The sequence below is a fragment of the Myotis brandtii genome, unplaced genomic scaffold, assembly GCF_000412655.1.
Source record: "Myotis brandtii unplaced genomic scaffold, ASM41265v1 scaffold131, whole genome shotgun sequence".
Lineage (NCBI taxonomy): Eukaryota > Metazoa > Chordata > Mammalia > Chiroptera > Vespertilionidae > Myotis > Myotis brandtii.
The window spans coordinates 4,383,117-4,397,519 of NW_005354632.1; the positions used below are offsets into that span (position 1 = coordinate 4,383,117).

A 14,403-nucleotide genomic window follows, 5' to 3' on the forward strand; every position below is an offset into this window, starting at 1 on the left:
CAGCCTCCCCCTCCCTGTCACCCTCTGGCTCGACTTAAGTCACATCCGGGGCTGCAGAGCTGGGTCCGCCCCTCTGGGCTCCAGGCCCCCAAAAGGCAGGACGGAGGAGGTGGGCCTGTGCCAGGGGACCTCACACCGGCACCCCGTTCTTCCCCCGACTCCTGAGCGTTGTAGGGACTACTTACTTGGGGGAGCCTTAGCTGCGTCTAAGGGAGGCCAAGGGAAAGGCAGGCAGTGACCCTGGGAAGCCAGGCCTGCAGGTCACAGCAGGCACCAGCGGAAGATGGTGACAGGATGGAGGGGAGGGGCAGGGACCCCTGCTCCCATGAACCCCTGCTCCCAGTCAGCGCTTGTCTTCCCTGTGGGCACTGGGGTACGGGCCATGTGTACCTCCTGGGGATGCTGTGGGCCTTTCTAAGGAAATTGGACTGGGAGGTCAGGGTACCCATCCTAAAAGTTGGGGTGCGTCCAGGGAAGAGATGATGGCCATGGCCTCGGGGGAGGAAGGGGCTTCAAGTTTTGTGGGGGACACTGGGGCTCCCCACCTGCCCAGCCTGGGGAGCCATACCTTTCCGGACACTCCCGTCGGCGCAGGCATAGTCCCCAGCGCTGAGCAGGAAGCAGGCGGCCGCCTTCTTGTTTCTGTCTCGGGTGCCAGACCGGCGCAGGGCCCGGCGCTCCTCCGGGGTGGGGGTGGGGGCGGAGGCCAGGGGCTGGGTGAGGCCCGCCCCCTCCTCATCCGACAGCATGGCGTTGGCATCTCCGTTCTGCTTGGAATCTAGGGGGTCAGACAGGATGTGCTCAGTGCTGCCCGGGCCTTCCTCCCTGGGTCACCTGGGGTCACTTCTCCAACCTGGGGAGGGCCCAGGGAGTGGGTCTGTCCTGGGGGCAGGGGGCAGGTGCTGGCTTCCTCCCCAGCCTTGGCCTAGCATCTTTCCTGGGAGATGGGCCACAGATGCCCTAAGCAAGGACTCCCCGAGTCTGCTGCCCTGCGAGATTGCCTCCCCCGCTCCCCAGGCAGCAGACTTCCTCCTCCTTGGGTCTGGCTCAGGCTGCACCTGATGAGCTTAGATCCCCTCGGAGACCGCCTGGCTTGTCGGCTGCAGGTGGCACTGCCAGGCTACGCCAGTAGAGTGGCGCTCCCAGCTGTCTGCCCCGACCACCCGAAGGCGGTTACTCTTGTTCACCAGGCGTCCAAGCTGGAGTCGAGCGCCTGAAGGATTCAGAGCTCCCTGCGCTCGGGGCTCCCCGGTGTCTGGGGACCCTGGTGGGGGAAGAGGCTCCAATTCAGCTCCCACTGCTGTGGGCTCTTCACCCGGCTCCTGCCCGGTCAGGCCGCAGCCCGGGTGAAGCTGGGCCTTGGATCCGCAGAAGGGGGGACCACTCGGTCTGAAGGCAGTGGCCCTGGCATTGCCAGTAAAGCCCAGACTGTGGCCAAGCGGTGAGGGCCAGGCTAAGGCACTGCCGACGGGCATTGGTTAGTGTGTGCCGGGCAGCTGGCCTACAGACGTGCATACTGTGGTGTTAGGTTCCCTCTGAGCCCTGAAAGGGCCTGGGGTACAGCTCCAGTTCCCTGGAGCGTGGGCTGGAGATTGATACTCAAGGGCAGAGGAGGGTACCACTTTGGTGGGGGAAGGAGGGGAGCCCAGTGGGTGCTGTTCCATCAAGGTCTACGGAAGACCCAGGCGCCTGGAGGGCCCCAGGCAGTGAGTGGTTTCAGCATGTATGATGGGCACCCCCAGCAGGCCACAGGTGCGTGTCCCCCAACACGTGTCCCCCCAACAGGCCACAGGTGCGTGTCCCCCCAGCAGGCCACAGGTGCGTGTCCCCCAACAGGCCACAGGTGTGTGTCCCCCAACAGGCCACAGGTGTGTGTCCCCCCAACAGACCACAGGTGCGTGTCCCCCAAGAGACCACAGGTGCGTGTCCCCCCAGCAGGCCACAGGTGCGTGTCCCCCAACAGGCCACAGGTGTGTGTCCCCCAACAGGCCACAGGTGTGTGTCCCCCCAACAGACCACAGGTGCGTGTCCCCCAAGAGACCACAGGTGCGTGTCCCCCCAGCAGGCCACAGGTGCGTGTCCCCCAACAGGCCACAGGTGTGTGTCCCCCAACAGGCCACAGGTGTGTGTCCCCCCAACAGACCACAGGTGCGTGTCCCCCAAGAGACCACAGGTGCGTGTCCCCCCAGCAGGCCACAGGTGCGTGTCCCCCAACAGGCCACAGGTGTGTGTCCCCCAACAGGCCACAGGTGTGTGTCCCCCCAACAGACCACAGGTGCGTGTCCCCCAAGAGACCACAGGTGCGTGTCCCCCCAGCAGGCCACAGGTGCGTGTCCCCCAACAGGCCACAGGTGTGTGTCCCCCAACAGGCCACAGGTGTGTGTCCCCCCAACAGACCACAGGTGCGTGTCCCCCAAGAGACCACAGGTGCGTGTCCCCCCAGCAGGCCACAGGTGCGTGTCCCCCAACAGGCCACAGGTGTGTGTCCCCCAACAGGCCACAGGTGTGTGTCCCCCCAACAGACCACAGGTGCGTGTCCCCCAAGAGACCACAGGTGCGTGTCCCCCCAGCAGGCCACAGGTGCGTGTCCCCCAACAGGCCACAGGTGTGTGTCCCCCAACAGGCCACAGGTGTGTGTCCCCCCAACAGACCACAGGTGCGTGTCCCCCAAGAGACCACAGGTGCGATGGCCTCCCCCCAGCTCCCCGATGGCCTCCCCACAGCGGTCCCCCACACCAGGAATCCCAGCTTCCCTTAGGAGACCACCCCATTCCCAACAGCGAGGTTCCATTCCCGACCTGACTCCAGTGCCAAGGCTGAGCCAATCTCCTCTCCCATCTCCTGACTCAGGTGGGGGCGGGCTTTCCTGGGGGCTCCTCCCATCCTTGAAGCCCGAGGTTCAGGCCCTTAGGCCCCTGTTCCAGGACTCGGACGCCAGCTGCAGCAGGCTTTCCCAGCAATGCCCAGCCACTGCCTCTGGGCTCCCCCACCCCGCCCCCGCCATCCCATGTCCAACCCGGAACCCAGGACTCAACCTAGCTTGTGCTGAGCAGCAGGCAGCCCCCCACTGCTGTTACGTGATCACACTTATTAGCCAGAGACAGCAGACTGGGAGGTTGGGGAGAAGGGATTCACTGTGGACGCACCTGGGGAGAACAGCTGCCCTGCTCTCCAGCTAACGACAGTGCCTGATGGTTGTAAAGATCTTTAAAGACTTTCTGTCATTTGTTTGGGTCCCATCAAAGTCTGGGGGTAGAATATGAATATCGTTCCCATTTTACAGGTGCGGAATCTATGCCCACAGGGGGTGAGGGACTGGCCTCAGAGCACACAGCAGAGTGGGCACCGCGAGATTAGGGACCAAGGCTGCTAACTGACAGCCCAAGTACCGCCCCCTGCAGCCCAAGTTCAGCAGGACACTCACCCCTAGGCCCGACGTCAGGAAGCTATCAGAGAACCAAACGATACAAAGGTTCGGCCTCTACTTGGCCCTCACTGGGCACAGGTTACACCCGGGGAGCCCAGAGCGGTAAAGCACAGAGCGGATCCCGAGGGCCGAGGAGCCCGGGGACTCCCTGGGCCATGGCGGGAGCGGAGTCTTCCCTCCCAAACGCCAACCTCACCTGCCCGCTTCCTCTCGACCAGACCCTCTTCCTGGGCCGCGGGGCTGGCGTCGCTGTAGGTGCTGTCCCGGGGCGAGGTCTCCTCGGACTTGCAGTAGACGGGGGACTCGAGCTGGGGCGGCCGCGGCACGTGCTTCTTCCGCTTCTTGGGCAGCTTCTGCTTGGCCATGGCCAGGGAGTAGTACATGCCGAAGTTGTTGACGATGACGGGCACGGGCATGGCGATGGTCAGCACCCCGGCCAGCGCACACAGCGCCCCCACCAGCATGCCCGACCACGTCTTGGGGTACATGTCCCCGTAGCCCAGCGTCGTCATGGTGACCACGGCCCACCAGAAGCCGATGGGGATGTTCTTGAAGTCGGTGTGGTCGTTGCCCCGCGGGTCGGAGGGCCGGGCGCCAATGCGCTCGGCGTAGTAGATCATGGTGGCGAAGATGAGCACGCCCAGCGCCAGGAAGATGATGAGCAGCAGGAACTCGTTGGTGCTGGCGCGCAGCGTGTGGCCCAGCACGCGCAGCCCCACGAAGTGCCGCGTGAGCTTGAAGATGCGCAGGATGCGCACGAAGCGCACCACCCGCAGGAAGCCCAGCACGTCGCGGGCCGCCTTGGACGACAGGCCGCTCAGCCCCACCTCCAGGTAGAAGGGCAGGATGGCCACGAAGTCGATGATGTTCAGCAGGTTCTTGACGAAGTCCAGCGTGTCCGGGCAGCACACGATGCGCACCAGGAACTCCAGGGTGAACCACAGCACGCACACGCCCTCGATGTAGGTCAGGATGGGCTCCGTCTCCACCTCCCGCCGGAAGCGCACGCTGGTGGTGTTCCCCACGCGGAGGATCTCCGTCACGTTGCGGTCGATGTTGAAGGCCTCGTGGGTCTCCAGGCAGAAGGTGGTGATGGAGACCAGGATGAAGAAGAGAGAGGCAAAGGCCACCATCTGTGGGTGAGGTGGAGAGGGGGCAGCTGTCAGGGATGGGTGAGCCCGGGGGGCAGGGCCTCTGCTTGCGGTGCGGGGGTGGGGTGGGGGTTAAAGATCACAGCCAGGAGCTAAAATTCCCTCCTCACAGGGTCTCCCCCCACCTCCTTGGCTGCTCTAAGGCAATACTTCCCAGTCGCTGTCACAGAGCCTAGGAGTTCAAGGCTGGTCTTGGCTGGAAGCAACTGACTAGAGCTGCCGGGCCTGCTCCCTGCCTGGCTCTGCCCGTCCCTAACCCAGCTGTGCTCTAAGGCTTCTCAGACTGAACCCAGCTGTGCTCTAAGCCTTCTCAGACTGGTACGGAGAGTAAACCACCGGGGACTTTGTTAAAGTGCCACCCTGCTTCTGCGGTGAGGGCAGGACCCACGGTTCTGTATTTCTAACAAGCTCTCGGGTCCGGCTGTCTGTCCGCAGGCCCAGCTGCCTGTCCGCAGCGAGGCTTCCGGCAGCGTTCCTCCAAGCGGGGCGCTGGACCAGCAGCGCAGCATCACCTGGGAACCAGTTAGAAATGCAAATTCCCAGGCCCCGCCCAAGCCCACTGAGTGAGAAAGGCCGGGCGGGGGGGGGGCACTAAATGACCTCCCAGGGGACTCTGGGCACACTGCATTTGGAGGCCCACTGCACGATGGGATATGCCCGAGGCAGGGGGCTAGGGGGTGACCCTGGGCCTCTTCCTGTCAGCTGAGCCTGCAAAGCTCGGCCATGACCCACATCCGGAAGCCCCAAGTCCAAGCCCCTCTCTTGCCTCTCACCTTGGGATGTCCCAGCCGACTGCTCGGCAGTGGGAAGCGCCTGAAGGAGACATACATTCCACCGCAGGAGACAGGGTGGTCTGCCCAGAATAACCACCCTCCCTCTCCCCAAACGGGCATTTCCTGGCCCCTAAGCTCCAAAGAGAACTCGGCTGCACCCGTGAGGACCCGAGCGTGGCAGCGGCTGGCCAGACAGCTGCGGGATCTCGCAGAGTGATGACAGCGGCACTCGGCAGAGGCACGGCGGGGTTAAGTGTCCAACCGTTATGAATGGAGATGAAACGCATGTGTAATAACACCAATTACGGAGCCGTCGTCTGTTATTCATGCGATGCCATTCACCGCTCTCAGGGCGCCGTTGCTGGGGTCCGGGGCCCGTGGCGCTGCCTGCTCGGCTTGGTGGGTGGGCGTGGGCTCCTCCCCGAGCGCAGGGCTGAGCCACAACCGGCGGGTGAGAGGGGACCATGGCCCACCACCACCTGGCCACCCCCACGCCTGATTTCCACCTGGCCATGGCGTGGCCATCTAATGAGGCCTCAGAGCTGCACCTCCCTGGGAGTCTGCACCTGGATGGGGAGGTGGGGGCAGCACACAACACCAGAGAACACGGGGGTCTGGGAAAATGGAGCGAGAGCAGGTGAGGAGGGAACTCTGGGAATGCACATCCATCAGCTGTCTATTCCGTGCCGGGCACAGCGGGGCTCTGTGTGTGTGTGTTACCGCCTCAGTCCTCCCGGGGACCCGGGAAGCAGGCCTCATCATGGACTTGCCTAACGTCACACAGCCTGGAAGCCGGGGGGCTGGGGGGCGGGGGGGGGCTTGAACTCAGCACTGCTAACTTCCGAGACTGCACCTTCTCTTCACATCAACCTGCACCACCTTCACAGGCCCGGACAGCCTTCTCTGAATCGTCCACACTCTCCCAGCCAGCTCCCTGATGACTGTCGCTCTTAGGGATGTGGACCTGTGGCTTAGGGCAGACACCCGTCATACACTAAGACTTATTTACTTTTTTATTGATTAGAAGGGGGGGGGATTGATCAGTTACCTCCCATATGCACCTGACCAGAGATCGAACCTGCAACCTAGGTATGTGCCCTGCCTGGGAATCAAATCCATGACCTTTGAGGGCAGGAGATGACATTCCAACCAGCTGGGCCACACGGGCCAGGGCAAGACTTATCTTATTTACACTTGAACACGGACGGGCTGATCCGATAGGGACAGAAGAAGAATGGGGGAAGACCACAGACACACGTCCCCTCTTGGCAACTTTGCCGGAGCTTCTCCCGCCTGCTCTGCCCCATGAAGGTAAATGTCAAGTTCCGTTCCTGGCCTCAGTGTTCTTCCCCTGAGAAATGGGCTGTCAGGGCATCGCACTGGGCCAAGGGCTCCCACCTCTGAGCTCTCCGCGGCATCCAGAGATGAGCTGCCCAGTGGCCACGGTGATGTGAGCTGGGAGCCCACAGTCCTGGCGCCACCCTCCCCCCAGAAGCAAAGGGGGTTGGGACGAGGGGTGGGGACAGCACCCCAGCTCCGCCCAGAAGCAAGGGGAGCAGGAGCTCGCTCTCTGAGGAGAAGTTAGCCAGGAGCTTGGCCCACCTGGGAGGAGTGTGAAGTAATTAGTGATTCAGAAAAACAAGTTCAGGAAGCGCTGCCAAGGGGCGGGGCAGAGGGTGCAGAGGGGGAAGGGAGGGAGGACCCTGTGCCTGGGCCACTCTTACCCCACAGGCCAAGGAGCCGCCTGGTGCCTCCCTCCCCTGCTGCCCCAGGGTCCTCTGCGGCAGGGTCAGGAACCCCTCCTGGTGAGTGCAAAGCACCCTCCCCTGCATCAGGGACTGCCCCATTCCCATCTAGTCACTGCCACCCCTCACCTCCACCTGTCAGAGCTGAGGGCAGGTAAAGGGTCGCAGGAACTGCCCCGATCCCCGCAGTGCACACACACGGTAGCTTTTTTTTTTCCCAGACAGAACTGTCCCATCTGGTCACTTCCACCCCCCACCTCCACCTGTCAGAGCTGAGGGCAGGTAAAGGGTCGCCACATGTGCCCATTTCTCAGGATCAAACTTAGGCCAGGCCTCCTGCCTCAGCTCAGAGCTCTGTCTTTCCAGCCGGTCCCCCAACCAAATGAGGGCGGACAACCCACTCCTCTGGGATGGCACCTGTGGGGCCTCAGTCTCCCCTCCGGCCTCTCCAGGGCTGGGAGGGCCAGGAGGGTCTCACCACCCGGGACAGGAGGTGCCTCGGCTCTGGGCAGGAGACCACTGCTCCTCCACGCTTCCGCTCCCTTGGGCCCCTCGCGCTGGCGGGCTGGGGACTCCCTGTCCCAGGGGCCCAGCTATTTCAGCCAGTGGCCAGCCCTGTGCCCCGAGGCCAGGCCTCCTGCCTCAGCTCAGAGCTGTCTTTCCAGCCGGCCCCTGAAATGAGGGCCCAGCTATTTCAGCCAGTGGCCAGCCCTGTGCCCAGCCTCCTCCACCAACTCACCCTAGAACTGCCCTGGATGGAAAGGTAAAGTCACGCACTTCCGGGTGCAGTCGGGCTCCACCACTGACTTCCTGGGAGACCCTGGGCGAGGTTCTTGGCCTCTCTGATCATGGTTCGTAAATGGAAAGCTGAGCACCTACTTCGTGCCAGACACTGTTCGGGGGGCTGAGGCACAGCAGAGAACAAAGCAAGACACCCCCATCCCTTAGACCTTACACTCGAGTGGAGGGAGACGGTCCACAAACAAAAAAGTAAAACATGTAATCTGTCAGATGGAAAAGCCTTAGAGAAATAAAGACAAAAGGAATAAGGAGTGTGAGGGAGGGGAGCTATTTCAAAGAGGGTGGTCAGGCAAGGCCTCAAAGCCTAGGTGACACCTAAGCAGAGACTGAGGAGTGAGTGAGAGCCGATCCGAAGGAGGTGAGGCAGAGGGAGCAGGCTGTGCAAAGGCCCTGGGGCTACAGCATGCTTGGTGTGCTGGGGGGAGGAGAGTAGTAACTTCCCTTTCAGGGCTGTTTTGGGGATTAAAAGAAATGATATTTGTACAACTCAGCACAGAGCTAGAGTGTCTGGGGGATCTGGCACCGGCCAGAGGTGGTTGGGAGGTGACAGACACCCGTCATCGGGAACTGAAGACAACCAGCGGGGCCGGGAGGGGAGCCCACGGAGGAAGGGCCAGGGGGACAGATGGACAGATACACATATAAGGAGACTCAGCCCCAAAAACTTCTATTAAGGATGGAGTGTAGGAGAAGAGGAACTTGAGACCACAGCCAAAGACACTTGCAGACGAAGACCTGTGGGGATGAGGTGAAGAGCTGAGCCTTGCGGGGAAGCAAGATCCTAGTGCCCAGGAAGCGCCGGGAAGGGAATGGGCAGCCTGCGGCTTAGAGGAGGCGAGGAGCTGGTCTGCAAGGCCAGGCACTTCTGAGCGGTGCCTGGGCTCCTGGGGCAGGGCCTGCACTGCGAGGCCCAGGTTCGAGCCAAGAGACCCCCGCTCCCCCAGGAGCAGAACCTGGCCCACTGGCTCCCATGCCCAGAGCCAGCTCTAACCCCACCCCCTGCCAAGGCAGCACTTGGGGCTCCTGGGGACCCCTGAGGGCCCCAGAAGGCATGCAGTCCAGCCCAGACCACTGGCCAAGAACTGATCCGGCCAAACAGTGCCCATCCGTGTCCCAAGCCGTCCTGTCCCTGCTCAAGCTGGTCCCCTGGCCGGGAAGCCCCCTCTCCCCTAACTGCATGGGTAAACACTACCCACACTGGAGAAGTGTTTATAACCCGCCTCCTTCTAAAAACCACTTCAGGGAGCCAAGTGGCTATCCTGCAGGGCCTCCCGGCTCACCTTCCAGCTCCTCCGAGAAGCTGCCTGCACACTGCTCCCCAACTGGCCGCGTGGTGGAGGTGGGTAGCCCTTCCTCCTCTCACCTCCTAGTGAACTTTGCATTTTAAGACGGGGACACAGCCCCTGATCCATCTTGTATTGTCATTACTATCTCCTGCCCCCAGTTTCCCCCGACAGCCACCTGCTGTACCTGTACCTGGCCGGGCTCTTTAGTGTTTATAACCCGCCTCCTTCTAAAAACCACTTCAGGGAGCCAAGTGGCTATCCTGCAGGGCCTCCCGGCTCACCTTCCAGCTCCTCCGAGAAGCTGCCTGCACACTGCTCCCCAACTGGCCGCGTGGAGGTGGGACTTAGCCCTTCCTCCTCTCACGTATTTATAACCCGCCTCCTTCTACAAAACACTTCAGGGAGCCAAGTGGCTATCCTGCGGGGCCTCCCGGCTTACCTCCCAGCTCCTCGGAGATGCTGCCTGCAACCGGCCGCGTGGAGGTGGGACTTAGCCCTTCCTCCTCTCACCTCCTAGTGAACTTTGCATTTTAAGACGGGGACACAGCCCCTGATCCATCTTGTATTGTCATTACTATCTCCTGCCCCCAGTTTCCCCCGACAGCCACCTGCTGTACCTGTACCTGGCCGGGCTCTTTTCAGGAACAAGTGCCACCTGACTCGTCTTTATGTTTAGAGCCCAGCTCGGTGCTGGCACACAGTAAGCGCCCAGCTTGGTGCCGGCATGCAGTAAGTGCTCAAGAAATGTTTTCTGAGTGACTGCTGCCAACTCCCTCTCCTGGTCCCAGGGAGCCTGTCGCGAGGAGAGATCGTCAGCCCCCCTAACTGGGACTAGAAGTGACAGGTGTGCCCAGGAACCCCTCCAGGCACCTGGGCGCTCAGACTCTGGCTCTGTGGTTGGGCCAAGTCTGACTGATGGGGACCCTGCCAGGGGCCAGGTAACCATCCCCCAGCCTGGAACCCCCAGCAGGGCGCTGGGCAGAGGTCCTGCCAGCGAGGCTGCTCAGGCACAAGGATGGCATGAGTGCCCTGGTGCCAGCATCCCAGGCTGACACTGTCCATGGCGGAGGGCAGGGGCCTGGGGCTCCCTGTTCCCAAGGCCCAGCTGCCTGACTCTGTTCTTGCCTCCTCTTCCCCCAACTCTCCAAAACAGTCCCCATTTATTTTATCCCCTCCCCCACTTCACACCCAACCCCCACGGTGACGGAAACACCTCATCATCCAGAGACAAGATGTTCAAGAGGCAAATGCGGGGCTGTTAGAACCAGAGAAGAAACACAAAACCAACCCAGGAGGACATGGAGGGCCTCAGGGCAGGTGGGGGGCTGTGGCTGGGCCCGCTGGCACTGGGCTCAGCTGGCCGGCTCTCCCTACCCCAGAGGGCAGAGGGCGAGGGACCAGGGAGTCCTGCCCTCATTCTGAAGCCTGTCGTGTGTCAGGGCCAGCCTGACAGGTTCAACAGTCGTGCCCACTGACCAGCTGGTCCTGGCAATGCCCAGGCTGAGAAGCCGGGGCCTTCAGCAGGGGCGAGAGGCCCTCGCTGGGCATTTCCCTTCTAGGCCTTGGCTTCGGGCCCCCGCCTGGGCCAAGGTTGCTAGTCTCCTTTCTTTGTCCCATGACAGTCCTACAGTGAGAGGACAGCGAGCGAGCAAGCTCAGATGTGAGCCAACCTGGGGATGGAGATGGGGCTTCAGATTGGAGGGAGACAGCGGGAAGGGGGGGGACAGCAGACTGAGCCCTCCTGAGTCACAGGCCTCCCGCAGAAGCCGCAGGAGGCACCGGTAGAAGCAGCCTGGACTCATGAGGTCTGTGTGACCTTGAGCCAGCCCCTCTGGGCCTCAGTTTCTTTCTCTGAAAACCGATAACAACCCCTGCCTCGCACGGGCCAGATGAGACACCGGAAGAAAGCAGCGGTGACACCCGACACCTGGCAGATGCTTAATCGACGTGAAAGCGCAGCTCCAGCGGCCTTCCTGGGGCGGCGGGATCCTGTGCGTCGCGTCCTCCATGTAGAAGGGCGACATTGTGGGAAAACCCAATCCAGGGACTGATTTAGCCAAAGGACTATCACCCTGAAGAGGGCTGATCAGTGAGCCCAGCCCCTGGCACCTCTGCAGACTGGGGCGGGGGAGGGGAGCGTCCCGGGCCCACTCATCGGCCTCCTGCCCGCCCGGAGAAAAGGAGGAAGGCCCGACTGCAGCTCTGGATGCTGCCCAAACCGCCACTGGTCCCTCTGGGTCTGGGAGCCGCCCTGCCTGCTGAGCCCCACTCTCCCTGGGACTGAGACAGTGGCAGGTGGGGGCAGGAACCACGGCACCGCCACCTATGGGTCCAGCCACAGTGAAGGGAGCAGGGTGAACAACCCCCCCCCCCCAACTCAGAGCTGCCTGGGCCAGGCCGGTAGCTAGGCAACAGGCTCCCACAATCAGCTCAGTTCCCTTCCTGTTGGTATCTGGTTTGCTCCTGTCATTTGTGCCAGATGCTGGTGCGAAGGGATGCCTGGGGCAGAGCCCTGCTCCTGGGGCTCCTGGATCCTACTGGCCCTCGGTGAGGACCCCAAGGCCACGGGCCGCAGTGCTGCAGGCCCTGCCAGGGAAGGTACTCGCACAGCCCCCCAACCCTCAGACCTAGAGGGGCGAGAAAATAAGTGTCACTTCTGACGTCACCGTCTGCCCCGGGGTTTTCTGATGTCACCCACAGGAGGCGCACACCCTCAGAACACCTCCCAGGCCAGAGTCCTGGAAAACAGCCTCCTTCAGGGGAGAAAAGCTGTTGTAATGGGAGGAGGGGGGTGCTGGGGGGCCGGGGAGCTCTGGCTTTGATTCTCAGCTGCCACTATCGGGCTGTGCGATCTGACAGGTCTGTCCTCTCACAGCCTCAAGCTATTAAAGGGGATGACACCTCCTCTGCCGGTGCATTGGGGGATTAGAGATCAGTGCAGAGCGTGTGCATGGAGGGCTCAACAAACAGCTATTCACTTTTTTAATTCTCTATTTTCATTTGCGTCCTAGGAACAGCTGCCGGCTTGCCTTGGCCCGGGCTCCTTCGCAGGAGGCACGCGCTCTTGGGCAGGGCGCCGCCAAGGCCCGGGGCAGCTGCGCACATCCGTCTCAGAGACCAGCGGCCGGGAACTCCACGCGGGTGGGGGGCTGGCTCTGCTACCCGGTCAGTGTCTTTGAGGAGACACTCACCGGCTCTGAAGCCTGACGCGGCATTGCTTCCTGGGGAGAGTGAATCCTGCCTCGCCCCGATCTTCAACCTCACCTGGGCCGCCCTGCTGATGGGGCTCTACACCCAAAGGGCAAAGGATGTGGGCTCCTGGCCGACCTCAAGGGCCTGGCCCGGCTCCGAGCTGACTCAGAGCCCCCTGGCTGGGCCCCTCTTTGAGGAGTTTAAGGAAAAAATGAACTCATTGATGTCACAGTCCCTGGGGATCCAAGAGGGAAGAACCCGAGATGGTGGAAGCCCCCAGAGGCCCTGGAATGCTCAGGAAGAAGGCCTAGCTCCCCCTCCCCGCCTGCCCGGCTTGTCCCACCTCCATCCAGCTAAGTCTGCCTCCTGCTCCCCTGCCCCTCACTTGGGAAGAGCCTGAATGAACCCTGCTTGTCTCTGCCCCCCTAGTGCACACAGCCAGGGTCGGGGAACTGCTGGGAGAGGCCCACAGAACTCACAGCAGACCCAGGCCGGGGCACGCTGGGCCCTCACCTTCTGAGCGGGTCTCGGGCTGCAGGGAAGAAACAAGGGCAGCTGACTAGCTTCACTCTCAGGCCCGAAGAAGGTCCCCGGCTTCCAGGGGCTGCCCTGGGACGCCCACAGCCCCCGCCTGGCTTCCATGGCCACTGAGCCCTCTGTTCCCCCTTCTCTTCCAAGCAGACGAGCCCCCTGCCCTGGTCCAGCCCAGCCTGGCTCCTCCCGGTAGCCCCATCCCCAGCTCCTGCCCTCCCCTGGAGGGCTGCGGAAGGGAACTTTTCCTTCCACGACCCGGCTGAGGCCGGCACAGGGGGTGCTGGGAGGGCAGCAGGGCTTCAGACTCACTAGCATGACAACCTGGGAGCCAGAGGTGACAGGACCGGCTTCCACAGCAGCAGGCAGTCCCCAGACCCACACGTGGGTCCCGGACAGACCCCAGCCAGGAGGTCAGACACCAGGCCCCAGGGTCCTTTTTCAAAGAATCTAAGCCACCCTTCATGGCTGTTTTCTAGCTGCCCAAGCATGTCTCCCTCACACCGCCCCCCTTCCACCTGAGAGGGTTTGGGGCAACTGGATTGACTTGGGGAAGGGTCTAAGCCACCCCCACCCCCACCCCATACACCCACTTCAAGCAGAACCCTGAACCAGGGCTTTCTGGGAAGCCAAGAGGTGCCGCAGCAGGAAGAAGCGGCACCAAACATGGGCTCATCACCCGGCAGCCTGCGCTGGCCACTGGCCTGGGAGCCTGCAGGGCTCAGACACCAGGCACCTTCCTGTCTAACTCTCGCTCACCCCGGCACATCCCAGGCGTGCAGGAAGCCTCAGGGGCATGGATGGGGCAGGCATCTTGTCACCCTGAAAAGAGGCCTCTCCCAAAGCCGGACCACAGGCGTGAGTTCTGGTCCCAGCTCTGCCTTTTATGAGCATTAGAGGCCGAAGCCGGCGCCCGCCTCTCTGAAACTCCAGCTCCCAGCACTGAGGTGCTGGAGGGCTTAAATGAGAGGGCTCACCTGGAGGCAGCGCATCTAGGGGCTGCCACAGAGTAGGCGCTTGACACTCGAGTTGCTTCCCTAAACCCTGCCTGACCCCAGCAGAAGGCCTACGTGTGGCTCTCCAGGACTCTGACCCTGTAGGGGGGTGGGGAGAAGAAGAAAAGGGGCCTGTCTTCCCAAGGGGTTGGAAGAGCTCAGCTAAGGGCCCCCCACTGGCCGGGAGGGGGTGCAGCAAAGCAGGCTGGTCCAAGAAGAAGTCAAGTGTGTGCAATTTCATGGTGAGGCATGCAGGGGAGAGGGTGTGTGTGTGTGTGTGTGAGAGAGAGAGAGAGAGAGAGATCGATCCCTGGGGCCCATGGAAGGCAGAGGGAATTGGGAGGGAAGCAGGGAAAGGTAAGTCATTTGGGGCCAGGCTCCTCCCTGCCCCTACCCACCACCACGCGCCTCCTTGCAGACCCGGGCCATGACCCAGGCTCCTGCCACTCACCCTGGCCGCCCTGGAGGAGTAGGGATCCTCGAAGAGTGCCCACATGCAGTG

General features: G+C 62.3%; 1 protein-coding gene across 1 annotated transcript in view; it reads right to left on the reverse strand.

Annotated features, from left to right (window-relative positions):
* The window catches only part of KCNC4 (potassium channel, voltage gated Shaw related subfamily C, member 4), a 20,569-nt gene that overhangs the window by 5,694 nt on the left and 472 nt on the right, over nucleotides 1-14,403 (reverse strand). The window contains 3 exon segments of the mRNA XM_005860105.2: nucleotides 569-778; nucleotides 3,624-4,560; nucleotides 14,353-14,403. Of these exon segments, the coding sequence (XP_005860167.1) occupies nucleotides 569-778; nucleotides 3,624-4,560; nucleotides 14,353-14,403 (1,198 nt within the window).